Source organism: Notechis scutatus, chromosome 2 (genome assembly GCF_049901735.1).
Source record: "Notechis scutatus isolate UNSWTSFEM ecotype Mainland chromosome 2, rNotScu1.2, whole genome shotgun sequence".
Classification (NCBI taxonomy): domain Eukaryota; kingdom Metazoa; phylum Chordata; class Lepidosauria; order Squamata; family Elapidae; genus Notechis; species Notechis scutatus.
The window spans coordinates 14,913,186-14,936,808 of NC_142010.1; the positions used below are offsets into that span (position 1 = coordinate 14,913,186).

The 23,623-nt window shown below is 45.6% G+C and overlaps 1 protein-coding gene across 1 annotated transcript in view; it reads left to right on the forward strand.

Annotated features, from left to right (window-relative positions):
* LOC113432016 (uncharacterized) overlaps positions 1 to 19,703 on the forward strand; it is a 33,792-nt gene extending 14,089 nt beyond the window's left edge. The window contains 5 exon segments of the mRNA XM_087954137.1: positions 12,804 to 13,209; positions 13,923 to 14,037; positions 15,264 to 15,346; positions 16,594 to 16,720; positions 18,826 to 19,703. Of these exon segments, the coding sequence (XP_087810263.1) occupies positions 12,804 to 13,209; positions 13,923 to 14,037; positions 15,264 to 15,346; positions 16,594 to 16,720; positions 18,826 to 19,562 (1,468 nt within the window). The 3' untranslated portion in view covers positions 19,563 to 19,703.
* The last annotated feature ends 3,920 nt before the right edge of the window (positions 19,704 to 23,623 follow it).

A 23,623-nucleotide genomic window follows, 5' to 3' on the forward strand; every position in this document is an offset into this window, starting at 1 on the left:
CAGGTGGACTGCTAAATCTTGTCCTGATGGGTTTGTTCTCCTCTGTTGTGCCATGCGCTTATGAAAAACCAGAAAGTCCAGTTGCCTCTTGAAAAAGCACCTTGGGGACAACCATGACCTGGATGACTGAGAATCTCCACAGACAACGCAGTGAAATGCTTCAAGAGGCCACCTAAAAGGACAAATATTTATGCAGGCCAAAGACTCCAAGTCTCCTCTTCGACGGGGCACGAATGAAAGGCCACCAGGAGATCCAAGATTCCCTCAGAGTCAGGAGGAAGATTCGCGCCCAGCGTAGAAGCGGCTTTGAGGCGATCCAGCGATTCCCTTTCCCGCCCAACCTGACAGGCGCTTCTTTCCCGTCATTGGCTCGCCAGGACCACGTGAGCCGAGGGATTCCCCCCCCCCCCGTCCTTTCTCTCCCCTTCTCCTGAGTTTCCTCCTTACACTACGGGAACCACGGTGGGAGGGGCAGCCCCACTCGCACGGAGGGCGGATTGAGCACGCGCGCCTCCCAACGGACCTCACCGAACGTCTGGCCTCTCTAGGACTCCGCGCTCGCTCGCTGTAACTGTTTCGTTTTCGCAGGAGAAGTCCGGCATTTAGGGAGCCACCAGACACGTGCAGAGCCATCTCGTGGGAACCGAGGCAAAGAGAGGGATGGAGGACGTGAAATCAGAGTCAGTCTTCCCACTTCTGGGAGGCGGGGAGAGTCCGGATTCCCTTTGCATTGCAGGGGGGAAATGAAGATCCCAAACTCGACCAGGAAGGAAAAGTCTAAGCTCGCCAGAAGGGAGGAAGATCTGGGGGAGCATTTGGCACCCCCTTACCCCAATTTCCTGGATAAAGCCTTGAGAAGAGACAGGGACGGGGGGGGGGGGTTGCATTACAAACTCAAGCAGGAAAATTAAACGTGCAGAAATTGGGGTGCATCACTTGTGCTCCCAAATGGGGGTTTAATCCCCTTCCTCCCAAAAAGGATGGAGACTTTTCAACCCCTGAAAAAGCGGGCACCCAATCACCAACCACCAAGTGGCAGAGGGTGGACACCCTGGAATCGGTGGGGATTTTTTTTTTTAAAAAAAAAAGACAGGATGGAAACCAGTCAAACCAGAGAAGGGAGAAGAAACCCCTTAATCTTCTCTATATCGTTATCTCCATTTATTTTTTTTATGATGAATCATTTTTAATTACTATGAAAATGATCTATCACCATTGTATGTACACTGAGAGCTTATTCACTGGAGACAAATTCCTTGGGTGTCTAATCACACTTCGCCAATAAAGAATTCTATTCCTAATCCTATTCTATTCTATTCTGTATTCTACTCTACTCATTCTATATGTTGAAATCCCAAAACAGTCCAAAGGAAAGAGCCGGGAAGGCAGCGGGAAGATACTGAGACTGAAAGTCTCATTTTGTGCAACATATTGTGCAACAATATGAATGCAGAGAATTGGGGGAAAGTTGCAATTCTTTAATCAAAATTGCTTTCTTTAATGAAAGATTTAAATTTGGGGTGGGGGCGGGAACCAGCAATGCCCTTAAGACACCTCCAAGTGCAGCTTCTAGCTCAGAAATAAACCAGGACTGCAAAAATAAAAAATAAAACCAAACAAACAAACTGGCTTCAGGATCAAATATCTCCAGTTCTTTTTTTTATCTTTACATTCAGTTTGGATCAAGTTTAATGAAGATTTGCCAGCATGTGTTTATCTATTTTCTCTTTCGACCCAAATGTGCTTTTTTTCAAGAGGCAACTGGACTTTCTGGTTTCTTTCTTTGAAGACTTTCGGCTTCTCATCCCAGAAGCTGCTTCTGCTCTGACTGGATGGTGGGGAAGGTCAGAGCGGAAGAAGCTTCTTAGATGAGAAGTGAAATGTTTTCAAAGAAAGAAAACAGGAAGTCTAGTTGTCTCTTGGAAAAAGAAGCACATTTGGAACAACCAGGACCTGGATGACGGAGAATCTCCATAGACATTTTCCTCTTTCGACTTATCCCAAATTAAAAATCTGGTGGCCACATCTGGAGGAACATTCAAGGGGCAGCAAATTGCACATCTGGGGATGCACATGGCAGGAGCCCAGGGTTTGGTTCCCAGATATTATCAAATTTACGCTACCCGTTTTGCCGAACGTGACTCTAAGCAGCTTTACAGACATTAAACCAAATGTGGAAGAAAACAATACATAAAAATCTTGAATAGAATAGAATAACTTTATTGTCACTTTGAATATGTACTAATTGACACTGAAAATGAAATTTCGTTGCATACAGCTCTTAAAGGGCCACCACTCTAATTTTACACTACATCAACATGACAGGATAAATAAATAAATCCAAAATTATGTATATACCCACATATATGACACAGAGAAACAACACAGTCTAGTTCGGATGTACACATGAGGACAGGAGGTAGAAGGGATTCACCAAGACGTGAAGAGCCAACGGAAGGGAGGCAGGGAAGTTTGTCCTCCCAAAATGACGTTAAACTGAAATAGAGGTCGGTCTAGATGGCCTGTAAGGTTTCCCCCCACCCTCCCGCCGCCGATCGTGCCGTCAAGAGATGCGGGCCGTTGTCCTCGGGTCCCACCAGAGGGCGCTCGCTCGCATTTGAGCGCCACTGCGCATGTTCCGCCCCCGAGTCCAGCTGGAGGGGGAGGACCGGCTGTGAGTTGCGCCCTGGGAATCGAGATGGGGAGAGGGCGGGGGTTGGCAGAAGGGGATCCCGCTACTCAGAGCCTCCCCGGGTGTGTGTTTGGGGGGGGGGGAGGGGGAGGACAACTGCCTCTTCCAGCCCTAGGCAGAGCCTCCCCGGACGATCCTTGCAAGCAAAGGGGGAAAGTACAGGTCCTCCCCCTCTCCCCAAACACTCCATAGCCGGTGGCAAGAGGAAAGCCCCAGGGGTTCCCCAAAAAGGGATTGCCGGGCTAGGAATCCCTAATCCTGATCTTGGCTGTGCATGCTTTAGGGAGAGGGGGGGAGGAAGGAGGAAGATGGGTGGGCTGCTCCCTGCCTTTGTTCCCATGGGGAGGATCACCTCTGATGCTCCCTCCCTTCCCTTCCATAGATATTAAGGATGCAGGAAGAGGATGTCCCAAAGGTGATTCCCCCGAGGCAACTGGACTTTCTGTGTTTTCTTTGAAGACATTTCTCTTCTCATCCAAGAGGCTTCTTCATCTCTGACTGGATGGTGGGGAACTGAAGAAGCTTCTTGGATGAGAAGCGAAACGTCTTCAAATAAAAAACCAGAATGTCTGGTTGCCTCTTGAAAAAAAAAAAAAAAAAAGCACCTTGACCTGGATCAAGGGTTTCCAATCTTGGCAACTTTAAGACTTGTGGACTTCAACTCCCAGAATTCCTCAGCCAGCTTTGCTGAGTCCACAAGTCTTAAAAGTTGCCGAGGATCAGGGGCCACCAACCTTTTGGACCTCAGGGACCATCAAACTCATAATTTTAAATCCTGTGGACCAGAGACCCTGGGAAAATCCCAAAAAAATGTCTGCAGGAAAATTCCCCACCCTGTTTTCCTACTGTCTCCAGCTCCGTTCTTGGGGAGAGAGAGAGAACGAGAGAGAGACTTTTGGCTTCATGCAAGGAAAGCAGCAGAAGCAGCAGTTTCTTTCTCTCCCTCAAACTCCACCAGAAATGAATCTTTGTGAGACTTGTTTGCGCCGGCGCAGCCTCTTGGAGCAAGATGCCTTGCAGGGTCCCAAAGACTCATTTCTGGCAGAGTTTGGGGGGGAGAGAAAGAAAGATTTTTGCTGCTTTCCTTGCGTGCAGCCAAAAGCAGAAGAAGAAAGATGCGGAAAGAAGCAGCCCGGTAGCCAGGCCAGGCGTGTGGGGCGAGTGAGCAAGACACATGAGTACGGCGAGTGGCTCATTTGCTTTTCAAAACTTCAAGTGGAAAAGAGGAAAGAGTTGGGAGAGAGGGCTCTGAGGGGAAAGCCGAAAGAAACCGTGTTCATGTTTTGCATAAACCAGGATCTCTGCCCCAGCATTTCTACCCAAAAATCTGCTGAAGGGACTTTCTGCCCTCCGCTAATGGTGTCGTTTTAAGCTTCTGGGAAGGGACCGATTCTGAGCCTCAAATGTAATAGTTGGCAGGGCTGGAAAGAAACCCCCTCTCCGCAAGATTTTTTCTGCAGCACCTGGAACTGAGCTGCACCTCTGCAGAAGACCCTTCCCCCCCCCTCCCGGCCAAATGAGGGAGGGCAAGAGATGATGGGAGGAAGGAAAGAGAGTTCTGAAGCCACACTGTTACTTTTCACTGATGTGTGGTGCTGCCCAAATATTGGGGGGGGTTTTTTTTTTAGTTGTGTGATAATACACAGGAAAAAGAGGCAGGGGCGGTTGTGATCCTCCTTAGAAGGGGTGAGGTCATAGGACAGTCTAAGGGGGGTTTTTGGGGTTTGGGAAGAAACCAGGGTATGTTGGCTTGTATGTGGTTTGGAGATTTAAAGGTTAAATGGGATCAACAAAGGAAAATATCTGTGGCCGAGGGGTCCTTGGTGGTCTCTGAGCTGTCTTGTTTTCTTGCTATTGGAAGAAATAGCCTTCTGGGTTCAGTTCCAAATGGGGAAGAAAGACACTGGAAACATGGAGACCGTTTGGAAAGATGGTTTAATGGTGGACAGGACCACATGGCTTGGAGCTCCAAACTGAAAGAGACAATCACATGCTTCAAGATGTTGGGTGAAGGAAAAGAAGGGCCAAGATGCTGAGAGACCCTTAGTTATACACCCTCTGTTGGGCCCCACCTTAGTGTTTCCTGTTCCTGTGTAAGAAATGTATCCCATTGGCTGTCAGACTCCCAGGGGCGGGGTCTTAGCTAACTTTGTAGGCTTTGTCTGGACCACACGGCTTCACCTGAGTGCTGGCTGATGCAATCTTCCCAGGCCAAGTGGCGACATGGGTAGAGGCCTTTGTTATGTAGAATACTCTGGCCCAGGCATTAATGGCCCGCCCATTAACAAAGGTGTGTGTGGGGGTGAGCTTCTGACTCTCTGAGTTTCTACTTCCCTTTTAGGGGAAATATTCTGCCTTTTTAACATTTCCTAAAATATTTCATTTTTCTAGGAGAGGGGTGAGTTCTCACTTTCAACATTGCAGACATTTCGTTACCCAAACCAGGTAACATCATCAGTGCTGGTCCTAAACGTTTTGTTACCCAAACTAGGTAACATTATCAGTGCTAGTCCTAGCACTGATGATGTTACCCAGTTAGGGTAACGAAACGTCTGCAAGAAAATAAGCAAGCTCGGAGACCACCAAGGACCCCTCATAAATGGGACCATCATGAGGTATTGGGGTTTAGTTGTCATCATGGCCCACGTGTGTCCAGAGTGACCATGAAGCTGCTCAGGAGACAACACTGTCTGTGGCCCAAGCTGGAAATCTAGGCCTGTGATGGCAAACCTATGGCACGCATGTTGGAAGTGGCATGCAGAGCCACTTTTGCCAGTATGCGAGAGGTCACCTGGAAGAGCCCCACTGCGCATGTGCATGCGCTGCCCACCTGACAGCTGGTTGTCGGGTGTCTGGCGCGCATGTGCGGGGTGCGTGGGAAATGTGTGTCGCATGCACACAGATGCAAAGCGCAGAGGGATCACGCACGCATGCGCAGAGACATGCGGTGTGTGCAGGGGTGGGATTCAAATTTAACCGGTTCTGTGGGTGTGGCCTAATTTGTGGGTGTGGTTTGGTGGTCATGTGACTGGCTGGGTGTGGCTTGCTGACTGGGCATGGCTTGGTGGTCATGTGCCTGGCTGGGCATGGCTTGTATGTAAATATTGATTTTTTTTATTAAAAAAAAGCAACTTTTACCCAAAATCAGGCAAAGCAGGCAGGCAGATTGAGTTGTTCACAGAATCACAGATTCACTCAGAGATCTACCTTTCTGCAATCTGCTGCCTGAGTCTGCACTGGAAAAATAGAAGCTTCAGTCCTAAGGAAGGTTCAGCTCTGTTTTTAGATTAGCTAGAAAGCAAGAAATCCAATGATTTCCTGCTTTCTAGCTAATCTAAATCTCCTGGCACAGAAGAACAGCTGATAGTTGTGGGGAAAAAAAAGTAAAAATAGCAACTTAGCAGACAAGTTTGATGGTGCGCATACCAGATAAGGAGTGAGTGGGCAGGGAGGGGAGGAGCCAGCCAGTAGCACGATTTGCCGGTTCTCCGAACTGGGCAGAATCTTAACAACCGGTTCTATAGAACTGGTCCGACCAGGTAGAATCCCACCCCTGGGTGTGTGTGCGAAGGGTTTGCGTGCGCATGTGTAGGGTGCGTTGTGGGGGTTGCGCGCATTGCCTTCTGGGTGCTGGCATGTGAGTGTGCGCACGCAAGCATGCACATCATTTTCAGCACGGGAGCCCCCAAAAGTTAGCCACTACTGACCTAGGCTGTAGCTTCACTTCCCATGTTGCCAGCCGTCTAAGATGGTGTTTCTTTTGGAAAGCAACTTTGCAACATGGAATGGAGAGGAATATATAAGAAAAAGTCAGCATTAATGGTACAGTACAAGAGAAAGGGAAGAGTTATGTTGTGTGTCAGTGAAATAGAGGGAAATCAAAAATGGGATGGCTTTGTAGGAAGATGGCCGGATCTCCTAAAGTGGAGGTGATCAGGAAGTAAAGGTTCCTTAGGAATTTCATTAGGAATAGCTGGTGACAAGGGTTAGATACAGATTAACAGAGTTGGAAGAGACCTTGTAGGTCATCCAGTCCACCCTCCTGCCCAACCAGGAGATACCAGGGGTCTTCAAACTTCACAGCTTTAATACTTGTGGACTTCAACTCCCAGAATTCCTCCTCCAATCATGTTAGCTCAGGAATTCTGGGAGTTTGAAGTGCTCAAGTCTTAAACTTGCCAAGTTTGAAGACCCTTGCCCTATACCGTTTCTGACAGATGGCGATCCAGTCTCTTCTTGAAGGTCTCATTTTTTATTTATTTATTTATTTATTTTGGTTTGTCAGTTGCTTACAAAATAATAGGTATAAGTAAAAACATAGTTGTGAATACATGGATACATATAAGAAAAATAAAAGAAACAATAGGACAGGTAGGCACCTTGGTGTGCTTATGCACGCCCCCTACAGACCTCTTAGGAAAGGGGTGAGGTCAATAGTAGAATATTATATATAGAATAGTCTCAATATTATATATTATATGTATATTATATATATATATATATATATATATATATATAGAATAGTCTCAAGTGATGAAGCTCCCACAACTTCCGAAGGCAACGTCTGTTCCATTGGTTGATTTTTCTCACTGTCAGAAAGTTTCTCCTTATTTCCAGGTTGAATCTCTCCTTGATCACTTTCCATCCATTGTTCCTTGTCTGGCCCTCAGGTGCCTCGTTTGCTCCGCGGAATAGTGAAAATGGAAGAACCAGAGACAAACGGAAGGGAATGTTACTTTGATGGAGGCAACAAGAGCAAATCTTGAGAGGAAATGGTTAAGGAAGAAAGAAAGTGTAAATGAAAGTGTTGAATGGAAAAAGTATTAGAACAGGAGGATTTCCAAGATTGGCGTGAAACATAAGTATCGAAGGCTGGACATATATTTTTTTAAATATTACTTTATGTGGCTGCCTCTTGTCTGTGGATGACTCTGGGCAGATTTCTATTTAAAAAGTAAAACAATTAAACCAGGGAAAAGAACCAGGAACATTCAGGAGAATGTGATCAGTATCCAAGAACAAAAGGAAGAGGAAAAAAAAGAGAAAGGCAGAGATGGTGGAGGATGGTGCCAAATGGGTAGAGGGTGTTATTGGAGAACTATGAAAATATATGTCCCAAAGGTGATTTTTCAGGAGGCAACTGGAATTTCTTGTTTTTGCTTTTGAAGACATTTCACTTCTCATCCAAGAAGCTTCTTCAGCTCTGACAGGATAGTGGGGAATAGATAAATAAATCCTCCCATTCCCTATTATCCTGTCAGAACTGAAGAAGCTGCTTCAAAAGAACAAACATAGTCCAGTTGCCTCCAGAAAAAAAAAACACCTTTGGAAAACTGTTGTATTGGTCTAGACGGACACACCAGGCAGACACAGGAGCTGAAGAATAACGTTTCTTTATTTGAAGCAGTAACAGATTAACGTGGCTGCCCAGCTGGGCTGGCAGCCGGCTGGCTGGAGCCGGAGCCCCAACTGATGCCGTTTGACAGCTCCTTATATAGTCTGCTGTCAAACGGCACCAACCAATGGGAACAGTAAGATGGTCCCGCTCAAAATGCGGACCAGGTTGAAGACTTAGCTAGTCAGGGACACAACACCCCTTTCCCCTAGCTAAGGGCATGCGCTGCCCAGTCTTTTGGGAATACAATGGTATAACAAGGAAATTGAACTAGTGAGGAAATTGAACTAGTGGCCAGGGAGGAGCACCTGGCCTGGGAAGGAGACCCTGACAAACGTGGCAAGCAACCCTGCCCAGGGGGACCTCCCGCCTGTGGCGGAGTAGGGGCCCCCACATCCCAAGGGTTGTGGGTCAAATACTGACAGCTGCCTGCCTTGGAACCAACGCTGCAGAGCTGGCAGGTCTAGCTGTGGCTTGCGTGAAGGGGTATGTGGGGACCACTGAGTTAGGGAGCTGACTATGATGGTCAGGGCCTAAGGCTGAAAAAGGGGAGCAGGCCTTCGTGCTCTCCTGGCCCCCCTAGGGTAATGACAATCCAACCTCCCACCCACCTAGCTTCGCCCCCCTGGGGAGTGTAGTGCTAATGTCAAGGGAGACAAGCCCAGGTGGGAGAGACCCTGGAGGTGGGTGGATGGAAGGACTCTAATGGTGGGTGCGCTCGTCGTTCAGCCTCTGCCACCCACCACCCCTAACACGGAATCCATCCCCCAGAGTCATTGGGAAGGGGGGCAGAGAGAATTTTTTTTATTTAACAACCTGAGAGAACGAAGAAAGGTCTCAACAGTTCAGTGAAACATGGAAACGAACACCAGCCCTGCTCAACCCCGGGAGGGGCTGCCAACCTGCAGAGCCAATGGCTGCACCCAGTCCCCAATGTGAAGAGCTGCACCGGCAGTGGCCCGTCGCTTGGCAGCAGGTGGAAGATCGGCCAGCACGGGAGCCCCCAAAAGTTAGCCACTACTGACAGGCTGGGCGGTTGCCAGCCGTCTAAGATGGTGTTTCTTTTGGAAAGCAACTTGCAACATGGAATGGAGAGGAATATATAAGAAAAAGTCAGCATTAATGGTACAGTGAAAGAGAAAGGGAAGAGTTATGTTGTGTGTCAGTGAAATAGAGGGAAATCAAAAATGGGATGGATCCGTTGGAAGATGGCGGATCTCCTGAAGTGGAGGTGATCAGGAAGTAAAGGTTCCTTAGGCATTAGGAATAGCTGGTGACAAGGGTTAGATACAGATTAACAGAGTTGGAAGAGACCTTGTAGGTCATCCAGTCCACCCTCCTGCCCAACCAGGAGATACAGGGGTCTTCAAACTTCACAGCTTTAATATTGTGGATTTCAACTCCCAGAATTCCTCCTCCAATCATGTTAGCTCAGGAATTCTGGGAGTTTGAAGTGCTCAAGTCTTAAACTTGCCAAGTTTGAAGACCCTTGCCCTATACCGTTTCTGACAGATGGCGATCCAGTCTCTTCTTGAAGGTCTCATTTTTTATTTATTTATTTATTTATTTTGGTTTGTCAGTTGCTTACAAAATAATAGGTATAAGTAAAAACATAGTTGTGAATACATGGATACATATAAGAAAAATAAAAGAAACAATAGGACAGGTAGGCACCTTGGTGTGCTTATGCACGCCCCTACAGACCTCTTAGGAAAGGGGTGAGGTCAATAGTAGAATATTATATATAGAATAGTCTCAATATTATATATTATATGTATATTATATATATATATATATATATATATATTATATAGAATAGTCTCAAGTGATGAAGCTCCCACAACTTCCGAAGGCAACGCCTGTTCCATTGGTTGATTTTTCTCACTGTCAGAAAGTTTCTCCTTATTTCCAGGTTGAATCTCTCCTTGATCACTTTCCATCCATTGTTCCTTGTCTGGCCCTCAGGTGCCTCGCTTGCTCCGCTGAATAGTGAAAATGGAAGAACCAGAGACAAACGGAAGGGAATGTTACTTTGATGGAGGCAACAAGAGCAAATCTTGAGAGGAAATGGTTAAGGAAGAAAGAAAGTGTAAATGAAAATGTTGAATGGAAAAAGTATTAGAACAGGAGGATTTCCAAGATTGGCGTGAAACATAAGTATCGAAGGCTGGACATATATTTTTTAAATGTTACTTTATGTGGCTGCCTCTTGTCTGTGGATGACTCTGGGCAGATTTCTATTTAAAAAGTAAAACAATTAAACCAGGGAAAAGAACCAGGAACATTCAGGAGAATGTGATCAGTATCCAAGAACAAAAGGAAGAGGAAAAAAAAGAGAAAGGCAGAGATGGTGGAGGATGGTGCCAAATGGGTAGAGGGTGTTATTGGAGAACTATGAAAATATATGTCCCAAAGGTGATTTTTCAGGAGGCAACTGGAATTTCTTGTTTTTGCTTTTGAAGACATTTCACTTCTCATTCAAGAAGCTTCTTCAGCTCTGACAGGATAGTGGGGAGTAGATAAATAAATCCTCCCATTCCCTATTATCCTGTCAGAACTGAAGAAGCTGCTTCAAAAGAACAAACATAGTCCAGTTGCCTCCAGAAAAAAAACAACACCTTTGGAAAACCATGACCTGGATAACTGAGAATCTCCACATAAATTTTATAGAATAGAATTCTTTATTGGCCAAGTGTGATTGGACACACAAGGAATTTGTCATCGGTGCATAAGTTCTCAGTGTATGTAAAAGATAAAAGTGATAAATCATAGTCATCATAAACACATTTATCATGAACCATAAGATACAACACTTAGTCATACTCATAGGATACTAAGCAATCAAAATCATACTAGGAAATTAAATAAAACAATATGAATCGTAAAGATACGAACAGCAAGGTTATAACCATAAGTAGAAAGGAGATAGTTAATAGGAAGGATGAGAAGAATAATAGTAATACAGTCTTACTAAATAGTTTGACAGTGTTGTGGGAATTGGTTGTTTAGCAGAGTGATGGCATGCGGGGAAAAACTGTCCTTGCGTCTAGTTCTGGTGTGCAATGCTCTATATAATGTCATTTTGAGGGTAGAAGTTGAAACAATTTATTTTATGTGAAAATATAGTTGCAGTTGGTGAGCAACTATGCAATTTAATTTATGCCCAAGGTGGTACCCGGAGGTATCTGTTGCTATTCCTCTCTACAAAGGGAAACTTAGCAGGTGTGAATGTGTACAGCAGCTGCCAAAAAAGCCAACGCAGTTCTAGGCTGCATAAACAGAGGGATAGAATCAAGATCACTTGAAGTGTTAGTACCACTTCATAATGCCTCGGTATGGCCACACTTGGAATAGGGCGTCCAGTTTTGGTCGCCACGATGTAAAAAGGATGTTGACACTCTAGAAAGAGTGCAGAGAAGAGCAACCAGGATGATCAGGGGACTGGAGGCTAACACGTATGAAGAACGGTTGGAGGAACTGGGTATGTCTAGTCTAATGAAAAGAAAAACTAGGGGAGACATGATAGCAGTGTTCCAATATCTCAGGGACTGCCACAAAAGAAGAGGGAGTCAAGCTATTCTCCAAAGCACCTCAAGGCAGGACAAGAAGCAACGGGTGGAAACTAATCAAGGAGAGAAGCAACTTAGAACTAAGGAGAAATTTCCTGACAATTAGAACAATTAATCGGTGCCTCCAGAAGTTGTGAATACTCCAACACTGGAAGTTTTTAAGAAGATTTGGATAACCATTTGTCTGAAGTGGTGTAGGGTTTCCTGCCTAGGCAGGGTGTTGGACTAGAGGACCTCCAAGGCCCCTTCCAACTCTGCTATTCTATCCTATCCTATCCTATCCTATCCTATCCTATTCTTCTGAACTAAGTGAAATTTAGTTTTGAACAGATATGCATGCAATGTATAGAAATGTACTGGGAGCATCAGCCAGAAACTGATTATTCAACAAAGAGAAAGTTAGCAGCTATAAGTGCAAAATCTGCAGGCGGATTGGTTGGTTAAGTGTGTGAGGAGGAGTTTACCGTGTTTCTCATATAATAAGGCCGGGTCTTATTTTTTTTTGAGCCCCGAAAAAAATGGCTAGGCCGTCTTTTCGGGGGTGACTTAATTCCCCCCCCCCTTGCATCTTTGGGCGGGCGGCGACGGCTTGGATGTTGACCTCGGCGTTGGTGGGGCACTTCGTATCGGGGTCAACGCAGGCAGCACCATATCCGGGTGTGCAACAAAAGTACTTCCTAACGGCAAGCCCCGCCCACCATTCCCCCCGTTTCGCATGTTTTAATATAGGCCTTAATTTGGGGGGAGGGGCTTAATTTCATTTCATGCCTATAAAACATGCTGGGACTTCCTATTGGGGGAGGCCGTATTGTTGGAGAAACAGGGTAGAATTATTCAGGTTGAAAGGATACAAGGGGTGACAATAAGGTAACAATCTGCCACGTACAGGGCAGCGTGATAAGGAGGACTGTGTAATTTTTTCCTCAGTGAGCAAAATATCTTGGCCTATATTTTTTTTTCTCTTCCTCCTTGGATGTCTAAGCTGGAGTCATCTTGCCTGGCGATCCAAAGGATTCTCAGAAACAGAGAGGGCTCAACCAGCTTGGTGAGACTTATCCAGGACCTCCTCACGAACCCTCCTTTATGACTGAAAAGAATTTTATGGAGTCACGAGATCTTGTCGCCCCCATTTGGACTTGGGTTGAAGAACGAAGGAAATGGAGTCGAAACCCCAAGCAGCTGAGAAAGCTGGAAAAAGGAGCCGTCGGGCAGCTTGGGCGCGAACCGGGCAGAAGACCCTAAAGGAGGAAGCCATCACTTCAGAGATCCAGCGCTGGAGCTTCCGGAATGTTCACTACCAGGAAGCCAAAGGGCCGCGAGAACTTTGCAGCCATCTCCATCGTCTTTGCCATCGGTGGCTGCAGCCAGAAAGACGCACCAAGGCCCAGATGTTGGATCTGGTACTTTTGGAGCAGTTCCTAGCTACCCTGCCTTCAGAGATGGAGAGCTGGGTGCGGGAGTGTGGGGCAGAGACCAGCTCCCAGGCGGTGGCCCTGGCCGAAGGCTTCCTCCTGAGCCAGGCGGAGGAGCAGAAGGAGAAGGGAGAACTGCAGGTGAGAGATGCTTATTCTGAAACTTCTAAAGCAGGGGTCTCCAACCTTGGCAACTTTAAGCCTGGAGGACTTCAACTCCCAGAATTCCCCAGCCAGCTTTGCTTTGCGGGCTTTGCTGCTTTGCTGGCTGGGGAATTCTGGAAGTTGAAGTCCTCTAGACTTAAAGTTGCTAAGGTTGGAGAGTCCTGTCCTAAAGGGATATTAGGAAAGATAAACAATGTTTGAATTCTTAAATGTTTCTTACAGTGGTGGGATTCGAATTATCTTACTGCCGGTTCTGTGGGTGTGACTTGGTAGGCATGGCTTGGTGGGTGCGGCTGGGGAAGGATACTGCAAAATCCCATTTCCTCCACACTCCTGGGGGAAGGTTACTGCAAAATCTCCATTCCCTCCCTACCCCACTAACCTGCTTTCCAGCTCCGTTCTCCTGTGCGGGGCAACAAAAGAAGACCCAACCAATCAGCTGGGACTCGGGAGGCAGAGAATAGATGGGGGCGGGGCCAGTCAGAGGTAGTATTTGCCGGTTCTCCAAACTACTCCAAAATTTCCGCTAGTTCTGGAGAACCGGTCAGAACCTGCTGAATACTACCTCTGGTTTCTTCATTATCGTTTTCTGGGCTTAAAGGTTGCAAGGATGTGGGCAGAGAGGGAAACACACTTTCTTTATGTGCCGTTCCTTTCGTTCCTCTCCTTTTTTCTACCTGGAGTTACAGATTCTGGAGATGATCACAGAACATCCCATGAGAAGAAAAGACCCGTCTGATCCCACTCAGGAGCTGCTTCCCACAGTCACCTTCCAGAAAGATGAAAGTTGGGACACCTCTCAAGGTAAAGGAGGGTGTCAGGGTTTCAAGTAATACACCCATAGCAAACAGGACTCCGAGGCAGGTAGATTCCTCAAAGAATAGTTTTATTGGATATATCATACTTGTCTCGATACCCATGCTTCACTACGAAACTATGTATGATCGGGCTTAGTTTTTGGGGAGGAAAATAAGGGAAATGTGCCCCTGCCAACCAGCATCCATCAGTATTCATCTGGCTAACGTCCTGTCAGTGTGTGAGAGAGTGGAGGGCTGTTTGGAAACTGAAACATGGAAACTGAATCAGTATTTGCTGTGTGAGAGCAAGAAGGAGATAGCAAGGAGCCTGGGTGTGGCTTAGCTCAACTGTTCTGTACTAAAGCTACTTGGTGCTGTGAAAGTAAAACTGAAACTCCTCTGCTTGTGTTTTGCATTTGGAACAGATTTCTTTTCAGGTGGGAAGAGGGAGTAGAACTCCTTAGCATCAGAGCAATAATAATAATAATAATAATAATAATAATAATAATAATAATAATAATAATAATAATTAATAATAATGGAAATACTAATGCTCTGATGGTCATTTCGAAATCCGTTCTTAGTGAGCACCTAGAAGCCAAGAGGAACAAATTTCAAATTTCAAATTTGTAGATTTTGTGACGATGCGTGAGTGGTATTCCCTTTTTATATATTGTATATAGATTGGTATCAACTGGTAAAAACCAATTCTGAATGTTCCCATGGTTTTCACCTAATTAAAAGTTAGTTTTCTCCCTTTCCCAAACAATTAGTCACATGGTCCAATCAAGGTGCCGTCCGGTTGCCTGGTAACTTCACTCCTCCCCTCTCCAGCCATCTGTGGGAATGTCCTTGGTTCCCAGGAGAAAATATTTTGTTTTGGCTACAAAATCCCAGCTATTTCTATTCCCCTCTCCCTATACCTCAGCTTCAGGGATGATGGGAGGGATTCCTTCCAAGCCACATAAAGTTTCCCAGGGAGTCCGTAGCTCTCCCTTCTTTGATGAATTCTCTTGGGTGCGGTATTTATTTATTTATTTATTTATTTGTCAATTGCTTACAAGATAATAGGTATAAGTAAAAACATAGTTATGAATACATGGATACATATAAGAAAAATAAAAATATATATATAAAAAAAACAACAGGACAGGGACAGTAGGCACGTTGGTGTGCTTATGCACTTTCCACATTTTACTAATTTTCCTTCCGCCATTTTTGTCTCTCTCGTAGGGAACAGAATAATGTCGCTGGTCTTTGTAGGGGCCTCTCCTTTTTCTGCTGGCTCTGAGAGAGCAGCTGGATCTGCAGCTCAGGTAGCAGCTACATTCTTATCTTCCAGCCTGCCAGTGGCTCTGGTCAAGAGCATGTTCCCCAGAAAATCGGGGAGAAGCTGAAAGTGGGTTGTGTTTTGTGTGCCTAGTGACGGCAGCCAGACAGATCCTGGCATGGGCTCTCCAAAACTCTCTTGAAGACATTGCGTTGACCTTGGGGACTGGTGCCACAGGCCCTAAGGCCGAAATGTCAGGCAGGCAGGATCTCCCCGCCTCCTGCCTGAAAACACCAGGAAGAATTGGAGCCAGTGATGGGTGAAGTGTCCAGAACCCATCTGTTCCTTTCACCAAATCAGTGGTGGTATTCTACTGGTTTGGCCCGGTTCTGCCGAGTCAGTAGCGCCGATGAGCAGCGGAGACCGAACTGGTTCTCTCTGTCACTCTGCTGTTGGGCCCACCCACCCACCTGGGCTCCCATACTCGACTATATTCCCTGCTTTTCAAGCGCACAGCTTTATGTGGCACAGCAGAGTGCCGCGTGGCAGCTGCTGAAGCAACCGGGAGAGTGCAGGCTTGCAGGAGGTGAGTTGGAACGCCTCCGTGCCTGCGCAAAGGCACCCCACCCACCAAGCCACATCCACCAAACCGGTGGTAAAAATCTTTGAATCCCACCACTGCACCCAATGATCTTGAAATTCTTGTGGGATACGATCAAGTTCATGATCAGTCCGCTGTCAATTTTCTTGCCAAAATATTGCCTTGTTTAATTCATTTCAAAATCCAATTTTTTTAGGGTTTGTGAACAAATAGACCAGTGGTGGCTAACCTTTTTGGGTTCCTGTGCCAAAAATTGCGTGCCAGCACCAAGAATGCAATGCACGGCCCATGCCCTGTGCACATGCGCGCACAATCCCCACCACCACCACCCCTTTACCTGCACTGTGCCTCACAGCTGATTTTTCAGCTGGTTTGAAGCCTTTTTTGGCCTCTGAAAGGCTTTTCAGGCCGAATTATATTCTGGTATTACAGGAAGTGATGAAACGGGCCTATAATTTGGCCTGAAAAGCCTTGCAGAGGTTTATTCTAAGCCTCTGAGAGGCCGAAAAAGGCCTCAAACCAACAACAACAACAAAATCAGGCGCGTGCATGCGCAGTGAGGTAAGTTTGCCTGCGGCTCACATGCCAGCAAAAATGGCTCTTTGTACCACTTGTGGCACACATGCCATAAGTTCATCATCACGGAAATAGACCTTTTTCTGTTAATTGGGAGTATAGGTTTCCTGTTTCAGGGTCTCGTGTCCTTTGAGGAGGTGGCTGTGGATTTCTCTGAGGAGGAGTGGGCTCAACTGGATCCTCACCAAAAGGCTCTTCATGGAGAAGTCATGCTGGAAAACTCCAGGAATGTGGCCTCGCTGGGTAAGAGCCCTTGTGCGCTATGTGTCAAGGTTCCAAGTAATATACCCATAACACACAGAACTCCGAGGCAGGTAGATTCCTCAAAGAACAGTTTTATTGGGTATATCATATTGGCATGGACTGGTGAAAACCAACTCTAAAAGTTCCTGTGGTTTTCACCTAATTAAAAGTTTCAGCCCTTTCCCAAACAATCAGTCACATGGTCCAATCAAGATGCCATCCAGTTGCTTGGCAACTTCACTACTCCTCTCTCCGGCCACCTGTGGGAATGTCCTTGGTTCCCAGGAGAAAGTGTTTTGCTTTGACTACCAAACCCCAGCTCTCTCTCTCTCCCCCTCCCTTCCCTATCCCTCAGCTCCATTGTGGCAACACTGAAGTCCCAAAGATGGCCTCAGTCAGGCCAGCTTCAGAGTTGACCCTATGAATTTAAGGACTTGGATGATACAGACATAAAACAGGAGCCTAAATTATGGTTAGTCTCCTGTCTATATAAGAAGAAGAATGAAAAGTTTAGCATGTTGTCTATTTCCTTTCAAAACACAAACCTCTAAAAGAGTTTTAATCTGTCTGTATTTCTCTTTCCAAGTTTTCCTTCTAGATTTGCTCTTCATAAATTGTTACGTCTGTTAAAAAAATCCCAGTCTTTTAAAAATCTATTAGAGAATTAAGATGAGGAATATTTCTGTTGATACCTATTAAAAAAAACACAGAGATTAGAAATTAGGAATAGTAAAATGCAGGCATACCTCAGAGATATTGCTGGTTCAGTCCTGGACTACCACAATAAAGCAAGTATCACAATTAAGCAAGTCAGAAATTTTTTGTTTGTTTCCCAGAGCTCATAAAATTAATGTTCATGCTACTATGTAGACTATAGGTAGTCCTCAATTTATAGCAAGTAGCAGTAGCACTTAGACTTATATACCACTTTATAATGCTTTACAGCCTCTCTAAGCAGTTTACAGAGTCAGTCTCCTGCCCCCAACAATTTGGATCCTCATTTTACCCACCTCGGAAGGATGGAAAGCTGAGTCAACCTTGAGCCTGGTGATATTCGATCTGCCAAATTGTAGGCAGCTGGCTGCAGCAGAAATAGCTTGCAGTACCACACTCTGACCACTATGCCACCGAGGCTCCTAGATTATGGTGACAATTGGGAATGGAACTTCTGTTGCCAAGTGCAGTTAAAACGAATTGTGCCTGATTTTATGACCTTTTTGCTACATTTAAGCAAATCACTTTGGTCATTAGGTGATCAAAGCCACGCACTGTTGGCTCATATTTCATTGGTTGACTCCAAGATCCTTCTCACAGTTACTGCTATAAAGCCAGGTTTCACCCAGTCTATAGACTTTTGGTTTTCTTTGCCTACAGTTTTTCTTTACAGGGAATTTCATTTTGTTAGATAGGGCCGAGGGTTTAAGTCTGTCAAGATCCATCTACCGTGTTTCTCATATAATAAGGCCGGGTCTTATTTTTTTTTGAGCCCCGAAAAAATGGCTAGGCCTTTAATTCCCCCCCCCCCCTTGCATATTCGGGCGGGCAGGCGGCGATGGCTTGGATGTTGACCTCGGCGTTGGTGGGGCACTTCGTATCGGGGTCAACGTAGGCAGCACCATATCCGGGTGTGCCACAAAAGTACTTCCTAACGGCAAGCCTCCCCACCATTTCCCCCCATTTCGCATGTTTTAATATAGGCCTTCATTTGGGGGGAGGGGCTTAATTTCATTTAATGCCTATAAAACATGCTGGGACTTCCTATTGGGGGAGGCCGTATTGTTGGAGAAACAGGGTAGATCTTGAGCCTATCATCTAGGGCAGGGGTGTCATGTGATGCATCTCGCCCATAGGCCGTGAGTTTCACACCCTTGATCTAGGGTTTTGGCTATTCCTGCCAGCTGAGTATCATCCCACAACAAGGGGTTGTGACAAGCCTTCGACTTGTTAAAAATCCCACAATATCTTCCATGTGCAGTAAAACGAAGCATGCCTGCGCTAACTTTTATATGCTCTTCCTTTGCCTTTTAACTTCTCTTTTCTCGTCGGCAACAGTCTCTTTCTCATCGCTTTATTTCACTGGTGAACTTGTTCTTTTCCCCCCAAAGGAACGCAGAGGACTTTTCCCCGTACTCCGCGGAAACGAACAACCACAGGAGGCAAGCCGTATAAATGCTTGGAATGCGGGAAAATCTTCAGCAAGAGCAGCAATCTGACTTCCCACAAAAGAATCCACACCGGGGAGAAGCCGTATACATGCCTAGATTGCGGGAAAAGCTTCAGTCGGAGCAGTAGCTTTTCGGCGCATAAAAGGATCCATACTGGAGAGAAACCATACGAGTGCCTGGAGTGCAGCAAGCGATTCAGTGAGAGCAGTCATCTCATCGCACATAAAAGGATCCACACAGGGGAAAAACCTTACGAGTGCATCGAATGCAGGAAAAGCTTCAGTCAGAGCAGTAGCTTTGCCGCACACAGGAGGATCCACACGGGGGAGAAGCCCTACAAATGTGTGGAGTGTGGGAAGCGCTTCAACACCAGCACGCACCTGACTTCTCACAAAAGGATCCACACAGGAGAAAAACCGTACAAATGTACGGAGTGCGGGAAGAGCTTCAGCGAAAATGGGGCTCTGACGTCGCACAAGAGGATTCACACAGGGGAGAAACCATACAAATGCACGGAGTGTGGAAAATGCTTCAGTCAGAGCAGCTCCTTTACGCTTCATAAAAAGAGGCATAAAGGAGAGACGCCGTATATATGCATCAAATGGTGAAAAAGAATTCCAGTCTGCACTTCCTTTCTTTCTCATAAAAGGGTCTACAAAGGAGAAGAAATGGCTTGAATGCATGGGAATTTGGAAAATCCATCTGTCAAATCGGTCTTTTCACATCACATCTATCAACCTCATAGATAACCCCGGTAACTTTTTTCTGATGGAGACCGACAATTGGGGCGCAGTAAAGCCAAATTGCAAAAAAATAAACGGGCGGGATCAGGTGAAATAAATTAAAGTTGACATTCTGTCTATGAAGAGTCTCAGTCATCCAGGTCATGATTGTCTCCAATCAGCTTTTTCAATAGGCAACTGGACTTTCTGGCTTTCTTTGAAGACATTTCGCTTCTGATCCAAGAAGCTTCTTCAGCTCTGAAGAAGAAGAGCGGAAGAAGCTTCTTGGATGAGAAGCAAAACATCTTCAAAAGAAAAACCAGAAAATCCAGTTGCCTTTGGGATAAATATGACATTATTTCATTCATTGAATTCAATTAAGATCTAGTTAAATTAATTTAAAAATTGCTAGTATGATTGCTCTCAAGTCACATACTTAATCTATTTCCCTCTGTTCACGCACCAAATTAAAATCTGGGGGCAGCATGAGGAGAAAATTTGGGTTGGGGGGGTGGGCGTTTTGTGGACCATGGGGCCTGGACTCAAGTCCTTTACTCAGATATAACAGTACGGAAAGTTGAAAACATCACTAAAGGCATAGAAAATCCACTCTCAAGGGAGTAGTTTTTAAAACCCTTGGTGCATTGTCTGGTTGAGACTTTAGCCAGGGATGCAATTCAGATTTCTACAGCCATCAAGGATAAAATTGTGGAATAAAGACAAGGAGAGCATGAAGGAAGCCATTCTAGGAAAAGTTTGGTACCAATCCCAAAAAAAGAGAGACTGCATTAAAGAGGGAAAGAACTAACCGTAAAGGTTGAAAGTCAGTGAAAAAGGCTAAACAAATCCCAAAATAGCTTTTTTAGATCTTTTAACAAGAAAATAAGGGAGGGGTATATTAACGGTTGAAAGAAAATGAGAAAAGACCAACAGCTACAAGACAAAGCAACCCAAACATATTTTTTCCCGCTCCAAAGAAGGAAAAAGAGGATTCCAGGAGCTAGAAACAAATCCGTCTTTAAGATGTCTGAGAAAAGTAAAGAGCAAAAATTGATCAATAAACATCTAGAACAGGGGTCCCCAACCGCCGGTCCGTGGACCGGTACCGGGCCGCGGAACAAGCCTTACCGGGCCGCTGGTTGCTGGGCGCCGCCATCTTTTTGGTAAAAAGCAATTTTTCGTCAAAAAGATGGCGCCAGCGCTTCGGTGAGTTTTCCGGTAGAAAGCCATTTCTACCCGAAAAGCTCACCGAGCGCTAGCGCCGCCATTTGACGAAAATCACTTCCGTGACATCACCGGAAGTGATTTTTCGTCAAAAAGATGGCGGCGCCCAGCTGACGCCGGAACCGGGCCGCGGCGCCCAGCTGACGCCGGAACCGGGCCGCGGCGTCGAAAAGGTTGGGGATCCCTGATCTAGAAGACCGTGAAGTGATTTCTGGCAGAATTGTTAAAAAAAAAGCCCAACAACTGTGCAATTAAAAACTGCGCAGTGAGAAACTTGGCTGAATTGAGTTTGCCCACGCACATTGACAACTGGACGGTACAGAAAACGCCCATAGGGATTTAAGTATGTGGAGGAAAAATAAGAATTGGTGAAAGAAGACAGGCGTGAGAAAGAAACAAAAATAGCAGCATATCCAAGTGATCAACACTATAGATCAGTCTTCACATTGATGCTTTGAAGATTCTAAAGCAGATTGTAAAAGATTGATCTGTGAGCACTCTGGAAAAAAAGAGGTTATGAGAGGTTTACTAGCACAGATTCGTCAGAAATAAATATTTCCTGACCAACCTTCCCACATTTTTGGATTGGATAACTTCTTTTAATAGATTGTGGGACTGCTTTAGGTGTAATATAACTTGGTTTCTGCAAAGCACTTGACAGAGTAGCCAGTGACATTCTGAGTAGTAAGTTAATTTAGTGTGGTTGGAATGGCATGACAATTAAGTGGACGTGTAATGACTCAAAAGTTTTTACTCGGAACATGCTCAAATGTTATTCTTCATCGAACTGGAGGAAGGCAATAAACAGGATGCTACAATGTGAAACTTAAAGAGTTTGTTTAATAATTTCACTGCCAATTCAACACCAAGTTTAAGAGGGATTGTTTATCAAATTTTCAGATAATGCAGGTAATGCAAAATTGGATGAGGTCATTTTTATTCTAAAAGTAACCGTAGAAATTACTATGACGCTAATAGTAACTTCAAGCTCTCTGCCACAAACTTCATGAGGTACCATGAGAGATAAAACAACCCCAAAAAGTACTCTAGGGCAGGGGTCGCCAACCTTTTGGACCTCAGGGATCAACAAACTCATAATTTTAAATCTTGCGGACCATAGACCCTGGAAAAATCCCCAAAAAAGTCTGCAGGAAAATTCCCCACTCCATTTTCCTACCGATCGATCATTCTTTATTTGGGATCGCAGGATACTTTCTCCAGCTCTGTTCTCAAGTGTGGGGGGGAGAGAGACTTTTGGCTTCATGCAAGGAAAGCAGCAGAAGCAGCAGAAGTCTTTCTTGCTCTCCCCCAAACCCCACCAGAAATGAGTCTTTGTGAGACTTGTCACGTGGGCGCAGCCTCTTGGAGCAGGATGCCTTACAGCAGTGGTCCCCAACCTTTTTTGTACCAGGGACCAGTTTCACGCAGAAACACTTTTTCAAGGACCGGGTAGGGGCGTGAAGGTTCCAATAACAAAAACCTTAATCATTATATTTAGTATGTGATCTGAATGCAACAATTACATTTTATATTAGGCACTTTCATGAACTATTACACTATAATATCAACTCACCAGGCAGTCTGTGACCCTTCTGCTGTCTCATCGTTGTCTCGTTTACCCTTTCCAAAAAAACTCTCAAGTGAACTCTGTTTCTGGCTCATTTTGCGAGGGCTAGCTTGAATTGCTGATGCAGGATAAACACGCGCCAAAGAGTCAAGCGCGGAAGTTAGGCGAGGGCAGAAGTGGTTGTCTTTCAAAATAAGACACCCGGAAGCAAAAACATATTTTTATGTATATTTTAATCACGATTATTCATTCTTTGCGGCCCGGTACAAAATGATCCACGGACCGGTACCGGTCCGGGGCCCGGTGGTTAGGGACCCCTGCCTTACAGGGTCCCAAAGACTCATTTCTGGCGGAGTTTGGGGGGGAGAGAGACTTTTGCTGCTTTCCTTGCGTGCAGCCAAAAGCAGAAGAAGAAAGAAGCGGAAAGAAGTAACCCAGTGGCCAGGCCAGGCGCGTGAGCTGCATGGGGCAAGTTCCCCCCCCTCCGCCCTTTCGCCCCTCCCCTCACTACCTCGTGTTGTTCACAATGCAACTGACGCGGGCCTTGTGTTCCTGCACAGCCTGGATTAATTGCTTTGGGGGTGACATTGCAGAGCAGCAGAATTTTCTCATGGACCCCCAGTGGTCCCCAGCCCACCGGTTATTGACCACTGCTCTAGGGCAGCCTAGGACTTTTTCTAAGGTAGATAGAAAGGATGTGGGGGGCTTTAGGGCTGATTTTTAGACACACTCCTTACAGCCTGTTTATGATCTTGGAAATCCTGGAATTAAATAATGTAATGCCATATGAAAAAGTTTGAAAACGTCTAGTATAAATGTCTCAAAGGTGCTTTTTCAGGAGGCAACTGGACTTTCTGGTTGTTGTTGTTGTTGTTGTTTTGAAGACATTTTGCTTTTTCTCCCCGGAAGCTTTTTCAGCTCTGAAGATTCCATTCCCCACCAGCATCCAGTCAGAGTAGAAGAAGCTTCTGGGGATGAGAAGCGAAACGTCTTCAAAGAAAAAACCAGAAAGTCCAGTTAACTCTCGAAAAAGCACCTTTGGGACAACCATGATCATAAATGATGGAGAATCTCCACAGAGCAATCAGAAAGTGTCCATGGAGATTCTCAATCCTCCAGGTTTTGGTTGTCCCCCCTCCCCCCCCCCAAAAAAAAGCAACTGGACTTTCTTGGACTTTTCTTTGAAAACATTTTGCTTCTCATCCAAGAAGCTTCTTCTGTTCAG